Source organism: Hordeum vulgare, chromosome 3H (genome assembly GCF_904849725.1).
Source record: "Hordeum vulgare subsp. vulgare chromosome 3H, MorexV3_pseudomolecules_assembly, whole genome shotgun sequence".
Lineage (NCBI taxonomy): Eukaryota > Viridiplantae > Streptophyta > Magnoliopsida > Poales > Poaceae > Hordeum > Hordeum vulgare.
In genome coordinates, this window is record NC_058520.1 from 184617579 (window position 1) to 184639869 (window position 22291).

The 22291-nt window shown below is 43.5% G+C and overlaps 4 protein-coding genes across 6 annotated transcripts; 2 read left to right on the forward strand and 2 right to left on the reverse strand.

Annotated features, from left to right (window-relative positions):
• Nucleotides 1-596: 596 nt before the first annotated feature.
• LOC123443451 (pentatricopeptide repeat-containing protein At5g57250, mitochondrial) lies at nucleotides 597-11167 on the reverse strand. Of its 3 annotated transcripts, none has more exons than XM_045119824.1 (6): nucleotides 7682-11167; nucleotides 7512-7594; nucleotides 7336-7414; nucleotides 7051-7228; nucleotides 5668-5764; nucleotides 597-2010 (listed from the first exon to the last, which is right to left on the reverse strand). In XM_045119824.1, exon 1 carries the CDS (start codon nucleotides 11022-11024, stop codon nucleotides 7758-7760), a length of 3267 nt encoding a protein of 1088 aa, XP_044975759.1. In that variant the 5' UTR covers nucleotides 11025-11167; the 3' UTR covers nucleotides 597-2010; nucleotides 5668-5764; nucleotides 7051-7228; nucleotides 7336-7414; nucleotides 7512-7594; nucleotides 7682-7757. The 3 variants fall into 3 exon arrangements, with proteins under 3 accessions (XP_044975759.1, XP_044975760.1, XP_044975758.1); XM_045119823.1 differs by lacking the exon at nucleotides 597-2010 and adding an exon at nucleotides 4022-4110; XM_045119825.1 differs by lacking the exon at nucleotides 5668-5764.
• Nucleotides 3716-5642, forward strand: LOC123443452 (peroxidase 49-like). The gene is made up of 3 exons (XM_045119826.1): nucleotides 3716-4034; nucleotides 4600-4791; nucleotides 4879-5642. The coding sequence occupies exons 1-3, from the start codon at nucleotides 3810-3812 to the stop codon at nucleotides 5461-5463; spliced, it is 1002 nt and encodes a 333-aa protein (XP_044975761.1). The 5' UTR covers nucleotides 3716-3809; the 3' UTR covers nucleotides 5464-5642.
• A 93-nt stretch (nucleotides 11168-11260) lies between the features above and the next one.
• On the forward strand, nucleotides 11261-16202 carry LOC123443454 (mediator of RNA polymerase II transcription subunit 27). Its single transcript, XM_045119829.1, has 7 exons — nucleotides 11261-11585; nucleotides 13081-13242; nucleotides 14048-14501; nucleotides 15246-15305; nucleotides 15400-15468; nucleotides 15650-15693; nucleotides 15787-16202. The coding sequence occupies exons 1-7, from the start codon at nucleotides 11281-11283 to the stop codon at nucleotides 15926-15928; spliced, it is 1236 nt and encodes a 411-aa protein (XP_044975764.1). The 5' UTR covers nucleotides 11261-11280; the 3' UTR covers nucleotides 15929-16202.
• Nucleotides 16203-16277: 75 nt separating this feature from the next.
• LOC123443453 (cyclic dof factor 2) lies at nucleotides 16278-20060 on the reverse strand. The gene is made up of 2 exons (XM_045119827.1): nucleotides 19679-20060; nucleotides 16278-18084 (listed from the first exon to the last, which is right to left on the reverse strand). Exons 1-2 carry the CDS (start codon nucleotides 19826-19828, stop codon nucleotides 16633-16635), a joined length of 1602 nt encoding a protein of 533 aa, XP_044975762.1. The 5' UTR covers nucleotides 19829-20060; the 3' UTR covers nucleotides 16278-16632.
• Nucleotides 20061-22291: the final 2231 nt, after the last annotated feature.

Genomic DNA, 22291 nt, shown 5'->3' on the forward strand with positions numbered 1-22291 from the left:
ATATATATATATATATATATATATATATATATATATGTATATGATTGTGTTACCAGCTCTTGCCTCGGTACATTGGATTCCAAAGCAGAGAGCGTGAAAAAACACTTAAAACTGTGTTCCTATAAAAACCAGTGCAAGCTTGATTAACTGTTGTGTGTTTATAGATGTAACTGGAGTCCCAAAAACACAATAAGTTGCATTAACTTTCAAACATGTTTGATATGCATGTACGAAAAGTAGTTAAACATTATTTCCAGTGATTAGGAAAGCTCCAAGATGTCCTGGAAGATTCAAGGAAGCTCCAAAACGTTTCACAATTTGTTTCAGCAAGCCTTGGCATGATGCAAAAATAATAATGTCGCGTGTATCCGATTGCAAATGGAAATCAAACATAAGAGAGGAGTAGAAGTAGCTTTCTATACCCTCATATGCAGTATATTACTACATCTAGTGAGAGTAGGATATAACCACATTCGTAACAGGGCCTAATTTATTGAAAACAATTTTGCCAAATTGAAGTGTGACTAAGATTTGTTCTAAGCTGCGGAATAACCGCATCGTTCTATATACTTGTACTCCAATGCGTATATCTTTCCTTTTTCTCCTAATTTACTCTTTTTTTTTACTTTTACCTTCTTTTCTACGGAATGAAACTTGGCATAGCAGATATGCGACAATGGTGTCAAATATTCACAAAGCACATTGCATAAGGTGCTAGTTTCCAGAAGCACATTGCTCTTTTTTAGGCGAGCCAACTACACTTCACAAAAATGAAAAGGAAAAGCATGAAAATAAATGTTAACCATGTCTTGGAAGCTAAGGGCCTTCTCCGATATTCAACAAAAGCAGTAATCAACTTGGCTACCAGTATAACCTACTTTTATGATAACGAAGATCAGCAAGGCGTCTATGCTAATGTATCTGATTAAATACTTGCCCTTTTTCATAACACAGGTCAAAAGTCTTCCATGCTTAACCAAGTATGTTTAACATCAAGAAAGGTAGATTTCACCTACTAAAACTGTCAAGTAACCTAGGGAAGCCAAATATGATAATGATAGAAAACAGAGTACTTTGAAAGAGCTTTGCTTAATGATGTTTTCTTTTTACAAAAGCTTGCTTAAGCAGACCGGGGTTGGTAAAGTGAAGATCAGACAATACATTAAGGCACTCTCTAATCAATCATTATTAAGTTGCAAAGTCCTTTATTCAGGGAACAAGTTGTAAGAAATCATTGGCCAATTACATTGGAAAATCTGTGTTAGTTAACTTCTAAGAAACATGTGGGACCTGTTCAAGATTTGCCTTTTACTTCTACAGTAAGCATGATTGGTGTGGTGTTAAGAGTTGATTGTAGGAGGAGAATCGGGAGAAAGGGGAACAGGAAACAATTATGACTCAGGATCCTCCTAACAAAGCAGAAGTCAAATGAGCAGGTACCCTTGCCTATGTCGCTTTAGTTTCCTCGCAAGGTTTTTTAGCAGTAGAGATACATGCCAAGGGGAGGAATCCCGTGTTCAACATCGACACAATGTAAAACACTGCTAGATACGAACTTGAAAACTCCTAGCTCCTATGAATTTTCTTTATGCTCATTCTGTCTATGTTAGTTTAGCTAGGATATTAATTTGCAAAAAAAAGAATATATGACAGTGCTAGGTCACAAATTGGCCTCCACATTTATGTACTTTTCTTTCTAAACCAGAAAACGGTCCCCCCACACACACGCGTAGCATAAGCATACCTGCAAGTCATATGCAAAGTCCCTGAAACTCTGACTCTCTGGCAGTAACAACCACGCTGTTGTTTTCTTCAAGAAACAGCCACTGTTATGTGCTGTGCAGAGAAACAAGGCTGCTGGGCCCAGTGACAAAACTTAGGAACAGTTGAAAGTACTTCCAGGAACCTGCTCCCGGCATCAATCAATGTAGGCCATGCAAGTACCTAACGCAGATTCATCACGCATCCTGTGCCTCCAAAGTTGGTACAATATCGCACATCTCCTTTGACCTGATCGGCATCCATGCACGTGTGTTAGCTAGGGAAATAAGCCCCAGGCTGTACAGAAGGCAACATGTCACACACGTTCTCTGGCCTTGGCCATTAGATGAATCATCGAAAAGCTTCAGTAAGGTGGGAAAAGTCACCTAATTCAGCATGATTCTACGATAAGACACGACAATAATGTCCTAATGATCGTAGACATTACCCTTCATCTAGAAAACCTGTATTTATTTTAAGGTACCACGCTGCTGTAGCGGCATACTTTTATCCCCAAAGGTGTGGGATACAAATCCCTGTTCCCATGATGACCAATATAAAACACCTCCCTGCATACAGTGTTAGCGCTAATCAATACCTTCTTACCTGTAACGATACTTATGTATAACAAAAGCACCAGTATTAATTAGGAAGCAAACCTCTCGCTTTTGGTTAAGCCATTTTTTGTACTTTGGCAGCTTGGTTTCACATATGATATATGATGTATTGCCATGTGTATAGAGAGGTTCCTAAGGCCTCGTTTGGTTAAAGGGGGGTTGTGGAGGTTTTGAGAGAAAAATCCCCGGAAGGGCCAGAAACCCCACAGGTCCTCGGGCGCCCATTTGGTAGGAGGGGTTTGCTTAGCCCAATCCCCTCCGTTCCCCTTCAATCCCTTCCTATCCATGTGTTTCAAAATCCTCCTCGGGGGACTAGTGGAAGCAAAACCCCGGGGATTTGAGAGGATTGGGTGGAACAAAGGGATTCACCCAATCCCCTGAAATCCCTCCCCCTCAAAACCTCCCCAATCCCCCTTAACCAAACGAGGCCTAAGGGACTTGTGGTTTGTTAGGGGTGGGCCTACCGTGATGCAAAAGGCTAAAGTGAGACATCAGACCGATGACTGGTCTATTGTAAGACTCTACATGCCTTGGTAAGGTAATTCAAACAAGTCACTGTAACATTCAGATTCAATCACTGTAACATTCCAACTCACAAAGGGTGAAACTAAAAAAAAAAGGCAGCCCGGTGCACATAGCTCCCGCTTGCGCAGGGTCCGGGGAAGGGTCCGATCACTTTGGGTCTTTTGTACGCAGCATTTTCCCTACATTTCTGCAAGAGGTTGTTTCCAGGACTCAAACCCGTGACCTCATGGTCACAAGGCAACAGCTTTACCGCTGCTCCAAGGCATGATGGTCGCGAAGGGTGAATTACATGATCACAAATTTATATGATTAGTTCACAAAGCTATTGTGTATGGATATGTTTGTTGAAGACATTCTGTACTTGCAACCTTGCAGAATTTTCATAGGAATGGTTGTTCTTCAAGTGGTGATGGCACTAACGATGTTTCATCAGTGTTACAATGTGCATTTGTATTTTAACTTGTCGATAAAATATTTACTTAAACTTTTCTAAGAATCTCCGTCTACACTTGTCCACCAAATCACCAAAACTTAAAGTTCGAGTAACTACAACACTAGAAATGAAGACCGAAACAGGACATAGGGCATAGCACGTTTTGGAAGAAAATCAGATGATTTAAACCTTTGGAGTTGATTGATAGAAGAGTTATTGTCGAAGCAGTTGAACACAATGCCTGGTAGCTCACTTATTTTATACGCATCGTCTAACAACCCAGCTGCCCTGCTGCATCTCACAGTTCTCTCCTAGAAACCACCCTTCTTTCTCTTCCCTACATGCACCCTATCTTCCTACTATATAAACCACCCCATTCCGCACCTCATAACCCACAAGAAAAGAGAAGTAGAACCAAACAAATAACAAGTCTCTTCTATTACTTGTAGCAAAGTGCAGCAAAGGACACTTACATGGCGACTTCCATGAGTTGCCTGCTGGTGCTATGCCTTGTATGTCCCTTCCTTGTTGGTGTCGTACGTGCCAACCCATGGTACGGCTTGTTCCCACAGTTTTACGACCACTCTTGCCCGAAGGCAAAGGAGATTGTGCAATCCATCGTGGCGCAGGCTGTTGCTCAAGAGACCAGGATGGCAGCATCCTTGGTCAGGCTGCATTTCCATGACTGCTTTGTCAAGGTCTCTGTTTCCTCTTTATTGTAGTATCCTTTACATGTTTCTACACCGCTACAATGATATTTGCTGAACATAGTTCCTGCAATGTGGTATAGAAAATTACATATTTCATTGTGAGTCTGACTAATACGATAAGTTATGCATTTTATTTCTTAACTTACAGCGGTTACAATGCTTAACAAAATGCCGAAAGTGATACTTTTGCTATATTTGTCCTTCATATGGGAAACCTTGTCCTCAAGAACATGGAAAAATCTGTAGTTCCTAGGCTAGACTTTTAATTTTACCAATGACAAGATAGCCTGCCTACAATGCCTATACGACCACTACTTATTGTCTTGATGACACGATCGAGTCTGTACCATGATTGCTTTTTCCCCGAAAAGATGGTGATTGCTTAATTCAAGTGCACAATAATTGGCACTCTCCATGCAATGCTCATCCTTCACAAAATGCATGTACCTGATCAGATGAATCTACTATTTCGTTGCCTGTGCCCAATCTATGTAGTACCACATGCCTACTTATCCAGTAATTTTTCTGACATCTTTTTTCCTTCTGTTTATAGGGGTGCGACGCATCTGTGCTACTGGACAACAGCAGCAGCATAGTCAGCGAGAAAGGGTCCAACCCCAATCTGAACTCCCTCCGGGGGTTTGAGGTCGTCGACCAGATCAAGGTCGCCCTTGAGACAGCCTGCCCCGGTACTGTCTCCTGTGCAGATATCCTCGCCCTCGCCGCCCGTGACTCTACTGTCCTCGTATGTGCACATAAAAAAAATCTTTCCTAGCTAGCATGAGTATGCAGCCAGTATTTGTGATTCTTTGGGACTCAAATTAACCTGCAGGTTGGTGGCCCTTACTGGGACGTGCCTCTTGGCCGGAGGGATTCTCTGGGCGCGAGTATCCAGGGTTCCAACAATGACATCCCTGCCCCCAACAACACTCTCCCCACCATCATCACCAAGTTCAAGCGTCTCGGTCTCAACGTCGTCGATGTTGTCGCCCTATCAGGTGGCCACACCATCGGCTTGTCCCGTTGCACCAGCTTCCGGCAGAGACTGTACAACCAGTCGGGCAACGGCCTGGCCGACAGCACACTGGACGTGTCCTTCGCAGCGCAGCTAAGGCAGGGGTGCCCCCGCTCCGGCGGCGACAACAATCTCTTCCCGCTCGACGTCGTCAGCTCGACCAAGTTTGACAACTTCTACTTCAAGAACATCCTTGCGGGTAGGGGTCTCCTCAGCTCCGACGAGGTCCTGCTTACCAAGAGCGCAGAGACAGCGGCACTCGTGAAGGCGTACGCGAATGATGTGCATCTCTTCTTCCAGCACTTTGCACAGTCGATGGTGAACATGGGCAACATCATGCCGCTGACCGGGTCGCAGGGAGAGATCAGGAAGGACTGCAGGAGGCTCAACAACTATCACTAAGTGACTGAAGCTCCTGCAAGTGCTGAATTGTGAATGAAGTTGGCGCCATATTTTGTTTCAATAAGCAAGTGTGGTTGTAATTTTCGAAATCTCTTGATCGTTTGTGTTGTGTGATTGCATTATGAAATGTTTATGTCATAATAATTCAATATATAAGATGAGTTCATTTGTTTGCTATAGATCCGGGTTTTTGACATAACTTACCAAGTTCTGACTCCCAAATTCTACTCATGGAACACATCCACCTATTGTTCAACAGCTGTCGTGGTACTCCAGCTGAGCTGAATTCAAGATTTATCATCTGTCAAAATAAAATGGATCAAAATTTAGTCTTGCAAGATACTTATAAATTACCGATTCAATTTTGTTATGCCTCAAAGAAATATCTCAGAAGGTTATGGAACCACTAAAACAAAATATGAACTGACCAAGTTTGTGCTGATGACCACTGGGATACACCATATCGCATTGCTGTGCCATACTAGGTTCATAAAACAAGTAAACCTCCTAATTTCTAAATGAAGAAAATCAGGTACATGTGATTCTTTTCGGCACAAGTTGTTCAAAGCTAGCAACAGAGTTATCTTCTGATGACAGAGCTGGAGAAAGCAGGATGCCAATCAAATTGGAACAAGAGCGAGTGAGGAGAAGTGCCCGAAAAAGAGGAGTCCAGTCTCCTCCCCTGCTATTCGGAAGAGCAAGCAAAGAATTATCACACAAGAGACTAGTTATACCAAGTTCCACCATAGTGATCAGAGATGCAAATGATGATTGCAAAAATAAATTCAAGGATCTGTTATGCTGATATTTCATCAAACAGATAGAGCGCAACTTACATTGCAAACCCTCAGTTCCTGCTTTCATACTACACTAGTATTGTTAGCTGAGAACCACATGGATGAGAGGTGTAATCATTACCACACAGGATACTTGGTTCCAGCAGAGAGAGGAATTTAATTGTAGACTCTATGCTTGAAGTCACTCATTAGCTGAGAACCACCAGCTCAACATCCAGAGAAGCTGGGAGCAGATGAAGGCATTTCATAAACTGGTTGCTTTGGGGAATTAGTTTCTTGAGCTTCTTTTATGATATTTCTTTAGAAGACCCAAAATGACGTGTGGGTTTCTTCAAAAACATTTCTTTGATCATGTTTATATGAAACCAGTCAGTTCCCAGATAATTGTGGGCTAACCTCACCCAATTGAACTAAAAGTTATTTGAAAGAGTAAAGATCATCTAATAAATGGGTGCATAAATCAAAGTATAGAGCAAGGGTGATTATGGTTCATATGTAAAAGGTGCCATTTTCAGAAGTTTGTACAGGAACTAATGGAAAGGCGGACTGGCCGCTTTAACATGTACTCCCTCTGTACCGAAATATATGTTGCTGGAGTAGCTGAACTTTAGCTACTCCAGCGACATATATTTGGGTACAGAGGGAGTATTTACAGAATCTGTATGTGCAGCAGGAGACAAGTACATCATTACATTGTCAAAGATTTCAAAGGGAATATACTGGAATAGGGCTAGAACGTGAAAATAACAAGACAATGAAGGAACAAAGAGCACATAGTCGAACTGATTACCTGCAAGTCCATTGCTCTTACAAGCTTTCTGTTTGCACCCTTTTCTCTAGCGCAGTGTTTTTTTATCACCCAGCCTGGTAGCTCTTCTAGTAGTTTACTACCCTCGATTGATCTGATCAGTCGTTTAAGTGAATTTCCTGCGCGAAGAAGTGCCACTGGTTTCCTCCTTTCTCATGCCCTGCCCAGTGTACAACATGTATCCTGGTATTCAGAATCTTGAACCATATTGCAAAAACTATGCACGACCAAATGACCGCTATGAATGGGAAATGAAAAGGTTGGTACCATGTGTTCACCAGCAGAGCCCTCTTAAGTGTTAGAACCTGTGGATAGTCAGGGCTCTCAATTCAATTGGCGCACGTTGCTGAGGTGAATGAAACAACAGCCAGATAATCAAGGGTCATATGTGTGTAATGCATGAAATGGGTAGTTTAGTTTTGCTACAAGAGATAGATGGTTACATGTTGCAGTTAATTCCACCTTTGCAAACCCTTCTGTTGCCAACTGTCAGGATGGTCAATTTTTCGACACATGTTTGCTTCACCTACAAAACGCAGAGTGCATATTAACAAAATTCTCGAGGATGCATTATGAAGCATCGTTTATATCTGTAAGAACATGGTGTACTTACGAGAGTTGCTTTGTTTACAGAAGATGATACCCTGGGCCAGAAGAACTTTCCTAACAGATTGCACCAGTTACCAAACTTAACCAGAATTCCGAATCATTGCTTCAATTACCTTATTGGCCTTAACCAGCTCCCCTTTCGAGCAAAGGGAAGCAATAGCAGGATAATATGTGTCAAAGTCGTCACAGAAAGACTTCCCTAGCAAATTACCATTGTCGATATCAGTATTATCACTTGCTGTGCATAAACTATCAGTTCTCCGTGTCATGGGTTGCAATGTGCCTTGGGAATTTCCGTGGAGGCACTTGCTGGAAGCATCAAAAATGGCTGGACTTAGAACTTGTTTTGAATCTGTTCTAGGATCACAAGCATCATCAGTTCTCTGCAGCTTCTTTAGGTGAGCAAGTGTATTAGAACTATTAGAATCTGAAGAGGATACAGACATGAGTCTCACTTCACTTAGGATAGTCACAACCTCATCGATCTTCCCTTCCTCACATGCAGAAGACAGAAGAGCAACAAGAGATTCTGTTTCCACCTCATATCCTACGTTGTTTATTAGCTCGACAATTTGTTTGGACTGAAACATCTCCCTCAAGATGCCTCTGGACTCTTCCATCCTTCCTTTTGCATAGAGCCCTTTGATCAGGCTCATAAATCCAACAAAATCGGGGGCCATCTCCTTACAATGGTATTCATTAAAGAAGCCTAACGCAGCTTCAGTGTCACCTTTCATACAATGTCCACTAATGACTGCACCAAGTGTAAAAGCATCCGGATGTAGACAAGGTTCCTCAAAATGAGACATAACCTCAACCGCTTTTTCAGCTAAACCATAGTTACAGTAACCACTTATTAGCATGTTGTAAACACGGGTAGTGGGCGTGATACCTTTGTTGGACATTTTCTGAAACAGTTCATATGCATCATCTAAGAAACCTTCTCTGCACAAAGCACCTATAAGTATAGTGTAAGTTATCATTGTTGGAAGAATGTCGCTTCTTTCTAAGTAATCAAAGAGCCTGAATGCTTCAGTAAAGCATCCGTGCTGGCACAAACCACTGAGAACAGAGTTGTGGATGATAATGGTTGGATGAATCCCTTCTCTTTTCATGCTTTCACACAAATCTAATGCCTTCTCAAGATAACCACCTTTGCAGAGGCCCTCTACTACTATAGAGTACATGGCAAGATCCACTGGAAACCCACTTTGTTCAGCTTCCTTGAGAAAACTATATGCATCCAGAACTTCACCTTCTTTCTTCAGTGCAAAGACAGCTCCTCTTAGAACACTGATAGGAATGCTGCCACTGTTCATGTTACTTGAAAACCAAATAGCTTCACCAACACCCTTCTTGCTGAGGTGACAAGATAGCATATTAATCATTCTAGGTTCATGCAGGCCATGAATCTTAATGAACTCACTTAACAATGGTTCTACAACCTGTTCATTTCCATTGCGGAGTAAGCTCTTGAGTAGCTTGTAGAATGTTTTGCTAGATACAGCAAAGGCTTGTGTTCTGAGTATCTTGTAAACATATAATGCTGCCTGGCAACAATCCCTGGTGCTTAAGAAATCAGAAGCATAATTGCAAACAGATGAAAACAATTCCATTCCTAATTCATCCATCTTACGAATGAAATTCAGCACACCTTGTTCACCACCTTCTTTGAAATTTGCATGAATCAACTTCCTGTAAGTACAGGAATCAGGCCTTAGTTTTCTATGAATAAGATCATAGAAGACTCGATCGGCAATGGTGACCTTTCCTCCATTACATAGTGCCCCAATCAGGCCATTGTGAACAACAGTACTGGAGAATGATGTATCTTTCTTGTACTCATCAAACAACTCAACTGCTCTGTCAAAATCCCCAAGTTTACATAACATGTCTATGAGGGTATGATAGGTGACGATATTAGGGCTTAAGCCCATATCGCGCATTCTATGAAACAAGCTGCAGGCATCATCCACCTTGTTGATCATAAACAATGCTTTGATAAGTACATTGCATGTGACAACATCATGTGCAATCCCACTACTCTCAAGCCTAGCCTTTATCGCCATAACGCCGGCCGTATCCTCTTGCTTAATGTAACCGTGTAACAGTGTGCTATATGTGAAATTATCAGCAGCAACACCTTCAGACATTTCCGTGGCCTTGGTAGTTTCACCAGCCTTACACAAACCATTTATTACTGCATTGTATGTCACTGCCCCAGCTTTTACCCCCTTGCTCTCCATCTCTCCAAGCAAAGAGATAGCCTTATCCAAATCCCCCTTTCTACACAAACTGTCAATTAAAATTGAATATACATACTCATCCACCACTAGACCTGTTTGTTCAAGTTTCCTCACTATGGAAAAGGCGTCCTCTAGCCTATTCCTCTTGCAGTAACCACCAACAAGTGATGTATAAGTGATCAAATTCAGCTTAGCACCCCGTCGCTCCATCTCATCTATGAACCCCTTCACTTTCTCCACACTACCTTCTCTACACATCCCATCAATAACAATAGTGTAATTAACCACATCAGCTGCAACACCCTTGTCTAACATCAGCCGATGCTCCCGGAACCCTTCCATCAACAGGCCACTGCTCATGTATCCATGAACCAAGCTGCTATAGAACATCGCATCACCCACCATACCCTTCTGTTCCATCTCCCTTATCAGCTCCGCCACGTCACCAATTCTCCCCTGCCTCCCGAGCAAATTCACAACCGCGGTCAGTGTCACCAGGCCTGGCTCAAATCCTCTGACCTCCTTCCTCACTCTATCGTAGAACTCCAAGCCAGCCTCGGCCTTCCTGGCCTTGGAGAAGCCAGAAATGATCACACTACAAACACGGTCGTCCACCTGACACCCCCTAGCGGTCATTATGTCGAACACCTTGAGCGCCCCGGCCATGTCCCCGCGGGCACACAACTCAGATATAATCGCACGATAGGTGGACGGGGAAAGGACAGCTCCGTGATCCTCTACACCAGCGGAGAGCAGCTCCAGCGCAAGGCGAGGGTCGCCACGCTGGGCGCAGGCCCGACGGAGCAGCGCGTCCCAGAGGCGACGAGATGAGGAGGCCGACCCGGCGAGCGCGAGATGCCGAGCTGCGTCATGGGGTTGGGCGGAGTCAAGCAGCGCGGAGGCAGCAAGGAGCTGGGTGCGGGCGGTGGGGCGCAGGGAGTTGGCCAGCGCCTGAGAGGCGAGGCCGCCGACGAGACGGTGCCTGCGGCGACGGAGGAGCGCGGCGAGCATTCGGTCCACATGCTGCGCCGTGATCACGCGGCCGAGCTTAACGAGCGTCGGCAACGGTAGCGGAGGAGGTTCGCCGCCGGGGAAGCCCATGGCGGTCGGCGGTTGGCTGCTGCCGCGGTGGGAGTGCGAGTTGAGGAGTGGAACGTTCAAGCGCCGCAGTGAAGCGGTTTTTTCCTTTCTGGAAGCCTGCCGCGGAATTTGGCCGTGTCGTTAGGGCTGGGCTGTGAGCTTGGTTTAGTTCTCTTTGGGCCTCATCTCATATATGGGCCGACTCTAGTAAATTGGCCACAAGGTTTAGCCAGTCCACCATGACAACTCTCGCATCTACTCGGGCAGAGGAGAAATTATGATGCAGCAGTCGCAGGCGACGGCGGCGGTGCCCGCACCGGCGACGGCGGCGCGCGCGCACGAGCCAGCGGGCGGTGACGCGCCGCCGAAGCAGGTGGCGCAGGCGATGGAGCGGCTGGGCCGCGCGGGCAGGATCATCGCGGACATCCGGCTCGGCGCGGACCGCCTCCTCGAGGCACTCTTCGTCGCCGCCAGCGCGCCGCCGCACAGCACCCAGCAGCACATCGAGAGGAACGAGGATGTTGTAGCCAAGGAGGAGGTCTCCATGCATCGCCACTTCGACGACCTCCGCGCCCTCGGCAGGTACTCGACTCCGCCCGCGCCCGCGCCCCCCACGTTCTTCCATCTTGATCCGGGAGCTTCTTGTGACCTCCCTTGGGTGGTTGTATCATTCGGTTTTGGGGAACGAATTTCAGCTGGGATGGTTTCTGAAGCGTGTGGGCAACGGCCACTATCCCATCCTCTGCCGGTATGCCTAGGGGAGGCCGTATACCTATGCCCTAAATCTGAATCAGGACATCGTTGAGATAGTGGAAATTAGAACATGTCTAGAACTCTAGATTATGTTGGGGAAATTGACACCTGTGATGTTGGCTAAGCTTGTTTGAGTAGCGTAGCTGACTTTGCAAGAAAATTGTAACTCCTGCTGGTTTGTTTGGTCATTCCCCAAGATACGCATATCCTTCGTTCTGCTTACTTTTGAATTCTACTAGTAGCTCTTTTTCTGCGGGTCATGTTTGGACTTTAAAGGTAATTTGGTTAGACAGAGTTACTGTCAGCTAGATTCTGATCTTCTTTTGTTCTGCTTGGCTTAGTTTGGCCTCAACAAGGCAAACATTTCGTGTAAAATATTCTTTACAAGCGATAGTCCATGATAAAATTTGATAACTTAGAACAAATGTATTGAGAAGTTCAAAGTGAGGTTGGGCTCTGATTTTGACAGAATGTCAGTGATGTTACTTGCTAAGCCCCTTAAGTATTCAGGTCTATGTTTTGCTTAACCAGTCGACTTTGATCTAGATGTTTTAGGTGTTTGTGGTCTTTTCTGGAGACATAGCGTGATCTATTAAATTGGGGTAATTCTGTATAACACATGTTTTATGCATGGCTGTTTTGTTTAACTGCTGTGGTTAGAACTAGCATTTAGCAGCTATTGCTTCAGTGTGACCCAGAGTCATAATGTTACGCTAGATAGTCGTCCTACAAACTTATTTCATCAGAGCAACATTTATCATGTTCAGCGGGCCCTGTGATTTTTGTATTGGATAGGAAATTGTGAACAGTTTGATAGTCTGCTTCATGGTACTGCCTGTACGGCGCATGAACGGCTGCAGCAATACAATCTACTTATCCACCTGCAGATCAAAGATGTGCAAGCTGTCAATCCTTATGAAGCCGTGAAGTTACTTGTTAATTAATTGTAGTTTTACATATATCAGTTAAGTTTTGGGAAAACGTTCAAGTTACTGTATAAGGTTAATAAGCCATCTGATTTGACTTATGGGAGATGAAAGCTATAAAGTTATCTGGAACCAACACGAATAAAGTTCAGCAGTATACTTGAAAGTTATGAGTTGGTCACACTATTCTCTCCTACTGAATTGAATTAAGCATTTACATGCATAAGGACATCATAGGTAATGTGTGTCCTTACCAAAGTTTCTTTGATTCTTGTGAACTTCTCATTTGAAATCCCTAGTCATTTAAAGGTTTAACTGCATCTGAAGTATCATGTATTCCTTTCTTAACTTTTTTTTGTGGTGAATAATTCATTTTATTTATTTTTTCTGTTAGCAAGGCAATTGGAAGAGTCCGGGGTTCTAAATGGGGCCCTTAAAGCTCGAGGAAATTCATGGGGCTTGCACATGCCACTTGTGTGCCCAGATGGTGCTGTTGTGGCATATGCTTGGAAGCGTCAATTGGCAGGCCAAGCTGGTGCATCAGCTGTTGACAGAACTAGGTGAAATTCATTACTTCAATGATGTTTGACTTACTCTTGATTTGCTATTGATGTGCAACATTTTTTTCGGGAAAATGTAGAATAACGTGTCTCGATTTGTTGAGATTAGAAAAAGTATATGTACAAGCCTTAAGAAAACCACTGGGAACACAACGTCCGCGGAACCAAGAATGAGGTTACGATGTCACCCGAACTGTACTTGTTATTTGATAGTGTTTAACAGATGATGGACACCTGGTCTCTATGCACTTATGTGTTGTTTCCACATCCACCAAGTGGTGAGCTGGATCAGCAATCACAGACAACCTGAGGTGATACCATAGATCTTATCTAGGAGAGTGGCATACGACACTTTCACCAACCATCAGTGTGCTAAAAGGTAACTGACAAGCCCACCTTGATGCTAGGCGACGCCCTGTCACCTAGTCAATTTATCCGACCCAGGCGGGCACCTAGCCTGCTTGCATATTCAGCGATTAGATGCTAGGCACTGTTTTACAGGCCGACTAGTGTCTAGCACCTTAGTGAACATGGTCAACCATACAATCAATTGAATGTATATTCAATGTTTTTTCTATATTGTTACTCCCTAAAATACAATGATAATTTCTGGATCTCTCACTCACTCCCTATGCGCTTGCTGGTTTGCGCCTAAATATCATGCATACAATTTCTAAGTGGAGAAATTGCTCTCCCAATTTTATTTCTTTAATTTTCATACATACAATTTCTAAGTGCTATATACCTAAAAACTTGGTAGGAAGCTTTTGGTTTGGGATTCATCTTGTTTCAATGTTGTTTTCAGGTTAGCTCTCAAGGCCTTCACTGACCAGAAAAGAAGATTCTTTCCTCATCTAGAAGATGAAGTTCTTAACCATCTCCATGATGGTGAATCTGGTATTGCTAAAAGGCAAAGGATGCCTGCAGGCAATGGAGAGCTGGAAGAAAAAACTTTGTCTGAGATACTTAAGAATCTAGAAAATGAAGTGCCCAACATGAAAGTATCCATGTATCGTCGTTTAGACTGGTCAAAAAGAGCTTCATCATTAGCATCTCTGATGGATGATGACTTTGTGGATCCATCTAAGGAGCTGAACCTGCAAAATATGGGGAAATCGAGACCTGGTTCTGTGACGACTCCGATAGATCAGGTTGCAGTAATTGAGTTGCTGGTTCCTTCAATATTTAGAGTTGTAGTGTCATTGCATCCTGCAGGATCTGTTGATCCTGATGCTGTGGCATTCTTCTCTCCCACAGAGGTAAGGATTGTCTTCCAAAATCTGACTCCGTTCATCACAATTTTAGACTTTGCATAAGCAGCCGAGCATTGGTACAAGAAGTGTGTGTTCACTACTCCCTCCAGTTCAGAAACAAGTGACTTATTGGACTTGGACAGTCTTCAGATATAACTTTAACCATTAACTTGTACTCCCTCCGTTCCTAAATATAAGTCTTTCCAGACATTCCAATAGTGGACTACATACGGGGCAAAATGAATGAATCTACAGTTTAAAATATGTCTATATACATCCGTATGTAGTTCCCTATTGGATTCTCTAGAAAGACTTACATTTAGGAACGGAGGGAGTACTATAGTATAAGCGTAAAACCCAAGAAAGATATGATGCTTCGGAAATACTTTTGGAGACAAATATGTACATATGATTTTTCAAGTTTCCGATCTGAATGTGTTATAAATGATTTGGCCATCAAAGTTTAAATTTGACCGAAATTTATTTCCAAATGCCACATTTTTGTGAACTGGAACGGGTATTCAATACCACATACTCCTTCCATACCAAAATATAAGATGTTTTTGCAGTTTAAATTGAGCTGCAAAAACGTCTTAGATTTTGGTACAGAGGTAGTAGTTGCTTATATAGCAAGATCACTTCCTGTTTCTTAGCATGTTCCCATGATAAACTTAATAGGCAAAGTAAGTATTCTTGTTGATAATGAAAGGGCAAGATATTATTCTGACAGATGCAGTTTTCTTCTGTTAGGGAGGAAGTTACCTTCATGCGAGAGGCTTATCGGTGCATCACGTCTTTAAGCATGTGACGGTAAATGCTTCTTTTATGTTCTTTGAACTCATTATTTGTTCTTATAAGAGGCATTGGAAGTGAAGCATATGGGTGTACTGTTGTGATTATGCAGGAGCATGCTGACAAGGCATTGCAGTACTTCATCAGTGTGGAGCCCAGTAAAGCACTTTCTCTATTATTGGTGAGTTGCAGCAAATTTTAGTCTTTGAGATAAATATACTTTACGGCAGTAATCCAGTAATTACCAAAACTTCCTTGTCTCTAGAAATACATTGCCACTGTTTTCTTTATTTTGCATACGCCTATTGCAACAGTACTGCCTTGCTTTTTGTTATGTACTAACAGATGCCAACCTTTTGCAGCGTTGGATTGCCGATTATCAGACTCTATTTACAAAACTCTGCAGGTAATTCCGTTGCATATATAACTCAGTTTGCATCATACTATCATCAACATCTCTGCTGTATAGATGAGTAACACTGCATTATTCGCCATGCAGTAAATGCCGACGGCTTCTGCTCATGGACAAGTCTTTGGCTTTGCTTCTACCCCCGGTTCACCGCCCCTACCACCAGATCTCAAGCATTGGCTCAGATCATCAGGAAGCCTATCACATTGGATGTTCTTCCTATGACGCCTGACGCTGCCCACTCTAAACCTGTAGCTAGGATGTTTCTAACTGTATTTGTGCTACACCAGCCTATTCCGTAGGACAGGACGGGGAAAATGTCGAACTGGATTTTACACCAGCCTAATCCGTAGGATTGGTGATCGAGGAGTTGCTCTGTTTGCATTTTCACCTCACTTATGTAAAACCTGCGTATCTCATGAGCAGAAATTGTTGAAACAGATGTTGCAAATTTTGATAATTCTTATGTACTGAGTTTAACTGCTCCGTGAAACTATTCGGGCTTACATTGTTGTTTTGTTTGTTGCTGCTTGAGAAATAATTACAGAAAAGTATGCATATGCCGTGAAACACTGGAATAATTATCTGGAAAGAGTAACCGCTGTTTATTTGATACAGTAGTATAAAGAGTCTTCATCAGTAGCAATGTTCAATTGTTACAACTTGCACCGAAATAATAGGACTGGCAAAGCAGGGAGTGTACTCCTGACTTAACCTAATTACATTGTTACATAACCAGTTTGTCAAATATTTACAGTACACACCTCAAGTAAATTCTCATGAAAGCTCTTTGCAAGCTCCACTGCAGGTTAGTGGCTATTCAAAAAGCTCTCTTTTGGTCTTCTCCAATATCGCAAAGCTATACTACTATGTACAAATTTTACTACAGGACAAGCTATGTTGTCAAAATGCATTAGATAGGCAACAGACATCAGTTTAAGAGCTCTCCTGGAACGACTGCGACCGAGAAAACGCTGCGGGGTTCGCCTGTAAAGCACGGGCAGGCCGTGCATCTGTTGGCTGGCCCTTGCTCTCGCCCTTGAATTGGAAAGGCTTGAAGACGCCAGGGTCTCCAGGTTTGATGCCAAGAGTTGCCCATATGGAACTCTTCGCTGCCTCGTCGGGGTCATCGATGCGGAGCGTCTTGGGAACCCACAGTGATTTCTCCTCCTTGTCATCTTTCTGTGGATTGGGGTCCCTGGAATGCTTCCCAAGAGTAGGAGACCCGTTGCCTGAACAGCTGCTGTTGCTTGACCCAGACGGCGATATGCACCCGTTGGTCCCGATCCATGGTGTGTTCCATGCCGCGGCTGGCCAGCTTGGTAAGCAACCCCAGAGGGCAGGTGGAACAACAGGATATGGAAATGTGGGTGCGGGAAGTCTTGAGCCTGGCATCATGGGAGAGTTCATCCATGGCGCCGAACTTGTGCTACAGCTTTCTGATGGAGAAGTGGACTCAGGCATACTTCCACCCGGCACCATTACAGGAAGGTTGTTCCAACCCATGCTCCATGGGTACATGAAAGGAGCTCCAAGGTAATACTGAGGCACCGGACCAACCCCATTACAGTAAACAGGCGCTCCGTTCTGACCAGCGGGGACTGCGTTTGAAGGTAACCCGTTGTTTGATGTGGTAGAAGATGCACACAGGTTATCTTCCCTGGTTTCATCTCTTGGTACAGTCCCAGCATTGGTCACATTCTGCTCTTCAATGTTCAGCACTGATACCATCGATTCACAAAGTGGCACCTCAGGCCCAAACTTGAGAACTGTTTCATTTCTACTGGCTGATTGTGTCGGGATGGAAGGTAGAGATGCAAGAACTTCTGGGTTCACTGTGTTAGGGATGTCCACTCTAGACCCCAGCAAACAATCAGGGGCCATCAACAGCTGACGGTAGTGCAGCGCTGAATTCTTGCTTTTGCGCCTCCCAGCGCCGACAGGTACATTCCTCATAGTCCCCCCTGCAGTCCAATACCTTTGGCAATTCTTACAAAAGTGCCTAGGTTGATTAACATTGTAGTTGTTGTAATAACAGAACTTTGTATCCATGCTGTTGCACCGAGGGCAAGGTATAATCTTATCTGGCTTCTTGAGCACCTTATCCTGGCCTGATTCGTCATTTGATTTCTTCTCATTCTCCTCCTTCGGGTCTGATGCTGCTTTCTCTTCAGCGTTGCTTCTCTGGGCCTGGTCGTCTTTTTTATGGTCCAAGGTAGATGAATTGGCTGTTTCTGCATTTTCTTTGGCTTGTGGTGCATCAACCTCCATTTCGTTATCTTTTCCCTCTCTTAGTTCATCACCCTTCATTCCACTATCTCCTTTCTCTTCTGGCACGTCCACCTTCGTTTCGCTATCGCCTTTGTCTTCTGTTTCTTTGTGCTGTTCCTATAAGATTGCAACACGATATACTGTTAAAAGAGTACTTCAACTCAAACAAATATGGAGTTAATATATTTAACATCTTACACAGTTGAGAACACTATGTTTCTGCAAATGCACCAACAGGCCTAAAAACATTTTTCTCAAACAAACAGGCCTAAAACATGATCAGAAATCGATCAACATAGTCTTCATAGGGAACAATATTGCCTAACAAAAGGTCTGAGGTATTGGTTATGCTACCATTCCACACATAGAAAACTTGGAAGCATCGCGCCCTCAAATACTAACCAAAACTAACATAACGTGTGCATTTAACCACGGTAAGACAACGTTAAGAAATCCGCAGAAATTCATCACGGGGCTCAAGTTCGGCTGCTTGAATCCAAAATCCAAATTTTATCTGCTTAGTTCAATGGCAGCAGACACTTGTAAGTTGGGCCAAAAAAGAAAGAAACAAAGATGTACTGTACTACATATGGTGACATATGATATGAGATACAATTTTTTCGTGCCCTGCTTTAACAAGATGAAGGTATTCTAGGCCTGGTGCTCAAAATAGAAGCCCCCAGGTGACCACTCGTGAACAAATGAAGTTTGAGAAGCCCCTTGAAGGACCACCGCATGCTCAAAACAAGCTGAATTCTGCATCGATGGCTTACTCTGCAATCCTAACTGATAACTACTTCTGGGGAAGCAGCATGACAACACCCTACCATCTCTGTTGTGTCCTCACTCAGCCATGTATATGCAGGCAACATGTGGTATGCCATTTCTATTCATGCACCAAATGGAAGCGATAACTAACTTTTCAATTTACTCCAGTTCTGGTAATAATTCCATGTTGAACTTCATTCAATCTTATCGAAATAAAGAGTAACAAAAATGAGAAGAAAAAGGGCAAATGATATACAAAAATGGTTTCCTGGTTCCCAGGAGACCGAGAAATAACTATTTCTAAGCTACTTGAAAACAAATGTTGGATTAGGAGGTCATCAAGATTTGTGCAAGTGCAAAACTGTGACAGTAGTATCTTTGATCAGAGGGGCAGACGGCTATTATCGCTGACTCGGAGATTAGTAACTCTGTGGAGTCCCATATAAAAATGAAATGAATACTAGACGATTATTAATCCCCATTAATCAGCAATCTCACGCACGGCATGGTGGTACAATTATTGTACCTCCGCTCCGAACCCCACAGCTAGGAGACCTTTGGCAGCAGCTTTTTTGGAAACAAAGATAGAGCCCAAATAGGAGAAACCGACGTCCAACTGTGTACTTTTGGACCTATCCACTCTGAGTCTGAGATCCAAACCCAGTCTACTCTTTTTATCATCCTGCGGCCTGCGGGTCACCTGATTAGCATGCACATCCTCGCCATTAGTCTAAACCTCGAACCCACTAAAAATTTCAAACCTCGAATCCGCCCTCTTTCTCCAATTCGACCGCTGGACTCTAAACATTTTGTGATTTTTACTTCTTTTTTTATAGTTTTTTTGCAAGATGAAAATTCTAACATAGTTCTTGATTTCACACGGAAACCGAGGAACATGCATACTGAAACTGTCGATCAAACAAAACCCCTCTCATGAGCTAACCTTGTCAGCCTCTGGCTCGGCCTCCGGCGGCGGCGGCGGGCGTTCGGACCCGGCCGTCGCGTCCGCTTCCGTCGGCCCAGGCGCGGCGTCGGGAACCAACGGGATCACCCGCCCGAAGAGCTTTATGCCGGAATCCATCTGATCCGACATCCTCGATCCCACCCGCGAACCCTGCAAGGATCGCGAGCTGCCGCTGCGCCTGCGTCTGCTATTGCCGCTCCGAGTTGAGCGAAGTTACGAGAGAGCAAACACCGAGCTGGTGGATGGAGAGGAGAAGAGGGACGGGGGGCTAATGGATATAGCTCCTACTCTACATGTAGAACATGGGATTGAAGTACTATTATGAAGCCGAAAGAGCAAAAATAAAAAGGTGCTAGGGGAATTTCAGAGTGGGGACTTCTTTTATTAAGAAGGGGGTTTAATGCACGCGTGTCCTCTACAAGTGTAATAGTTGCACATGCATCCCCATGAAAAGATAGTAGTACTAGTACTCTTATAAACACCGGTATTTCATTGGACGTTACTTACCTTGAAAAGACCAGGACGTTTTGCGAATGGGTATATTGCTGCAATAATACTACTACCATAATCTCTCTCTCTCTCTCTCTTTTGCGAAAATATCAACATAATCTTTTGCTGAAACATTTGCCTTGTTAGCATGTTAGAGTACAAATCCTTGGCCTTGCATGCAGGGATTTTCCATGCTCGTGACACGTGATTTGTTATTAAAAAAGAGTTTGATTCGTCATGCTTACAAATCTGACGTACGAAATAAAAAGCATTTTGGTTAATTAAGTTTCGTTTGCGCATTCATGTTTCTTATGATGATGGCTTTCAAATAATAACCATTTTAAATATGTTTTGATGAATTTTTAAAAGTTTGTTAAGTTTCAATTGCTGAAATTTAGCATGAGAGAACAATAAAATCGTAAGTTTGAGAAACTAAAAACTAAAAGCTTGGAGTGCATTCGTGCGGAATCAGATGATTTTGTGAATTGCGAGGCAATTGGGTGGACGACACGTCTAGGTGGTTGCGTGCCTCCGGACATGCGCGTCCCTGCAAATTTTCGCAGTTTAAGGCATCCCTAAGGGAATTACACCACATGGCATTTCCATTTGTCCTACGAGACATCTGAACGGCACCGTGGGCATCCCACATTTGTCCAAAAATATTGTGGTTCTCCGTGTGATACCCCATTGGTTATGAAAAATAGTGATAAGGATTATGCCCGGGTATTGGTTAACGGGGTCCTTCGATAAGGAAGGCATGCATTGACAAACGATGAATAAAATGCTTGTGTCAAAATTTAGAGGGGGCTCAATTTTCAAGACTCGTGAATTTTAAATGTTGCAATGCTTGCATGGACACCATATGAGCAACATACAACTTGTGTGCACGAGTCAAAAGGGACAATACTGCTCTGATGGGGAGTTTTTACAAGCTAGATGTCATCAAAGTTCCTCTTAGAGACACAAGGTGATTATACATGGAGAAGGGTGTTGATGGAGGAACTGATTAGGCATGGTGGGGATGGTTTGACGACATAAATATGGCATGACAAGTGGACCGAGGGATCTCCCACCATGAGGCCCTTGCATCGGATCTCGGATGGATCGGTGCAGCTCATGGGGATCTCCCACCATCGACGTTGTAACAGGGTAGTAGGATGTGGATCTCATTCGGCCGTTCTTCATTCCTCCAAATGTAGAGGCAATCTTATATGTGCCACGACCGAGAGTAATGGAGAAAAGTTTTTGAGTGAAGATTTACCGAGCCATGGAAGCAATCAAGTGTGTTCTCGGTCAGGTCCGCAAACCCAGCGATGATGGAGAAAAGTTTTTGAGTGAAGATTTACCGAGCAGTTCCACTTGTGGTGTAGAGACATGAAAGGCATTGTGGAAGTTGTGAGTACATCGCAAGATTGGTATATTCTGGTGGCGAGTGATTAAAAACATATTGCCACCTTATGGTGAGTTGAGACAAAGATATGTTGTGGAAGCATCTATATGTCCTATTTTGTGGCAATGATGCTGAGTATTTATTTTGTGCTCACATTGCATGACTGCCATGTTGTTCTGGGATTCAACCCATGATTTCTTGTGTGTGAAGTTGCCAAAATTACATTCGTTGACATGGGCTAGGGATTTGTTTGACACGTCATTCGTTAGCAAGACGGACGAAGCGATCACGACTTCTGTAGTGTAGGCTATATGGGGGAATAAAAATAAACAATCTCATAAAGAGATTGGTGACCACTCGATGGGTTCTATGCAACTTATTTACGAACACGCACAGTCCTTAGATGTTCCTCCACCACTTTTAGGTGGGATGTAGATGCTGGAATGGAGATGGATGATAATTGATAAGTTATGGCCTCGCAACTAGTTGACCTCAAGTGCAAAACCAAGCAACAATATTTTTCCTGAGTGAGAAGCTAACATATCATTGTGTGGAGGAACAAGGTTTATAAACCAATGAGAAGCTCTGCGGCACAACTAAAATTTCACTTGTGCCCCCGACAACACTAACAACGGTGTCAACCTTGCTAGCTTTTTTAGTTGTACAAAATATTAAAAGATAATGTGGTAGGTAATATTTTCTGTATTTTCTAA

Coding starts and splice junctions, on each gene's coding strand:
- LOC123443452 (XM_045119826.1), top strand. CDS start 3,810: ATGGCGACTTCCATGAGTTGCCTGCTGGTGCTATGCCTTGTATGTCCC. Junction 4,035..4,599: donor TCCATGACTGCTTTGTCAAG/GTCTCTGTTTCC, acceptor TTCTGTTTATAG/GGGTGCGACGCATCTGTGCT. Junction 4,792..4,878: donor CCCGTGACTCTACTGTCCTC/GTATGTGCACAT, acceptor ATTAACCTGCAG/GTTGGTGGCCCTTACTGGGA.
- LOC123443451 (XM_045119825.1), bottom strand. CDS start 11,024: ATGGGCTTCCCCGGCGGCGAACCTCCTCCGCTACCGTTGCCGACGCTC.
- LOC123443454 (XM_045119829.1), top strand. CDS start 11,281: ATGATGCAGCAGTCGCAGGCGACGGCGGCGGTGCCCGCACCGGCGACG. Junction 15,469..15,649: donor AAGCACTTTCTCTATTATTG/GTGAGTTGCAGC, acceptor AACCTTTTGCAG/CGTTGGATTGCCGATTATCA. Junction 15,694..15,786: donor CTATTTACAAAACTCTGCAG/GTAATTCCGTTG, acceptor TTCGCCATGCAG/TAAATGCCGACGGCTTCTGC.
- LOC123443453 (XM_045119827.1), bottom strand. CDS start 19,828: ATGTCGGATCAGATGGATTCCGGCATAAAGCTCTTCGGGCGGGTGATC. Junction 18,085..19,678: donor CCGAGCCAGAGGCTGACAAG/GTTAGCTCATGA, acceptor GCAATCTTATAG/GAACAGCACAAAGAAACAGA.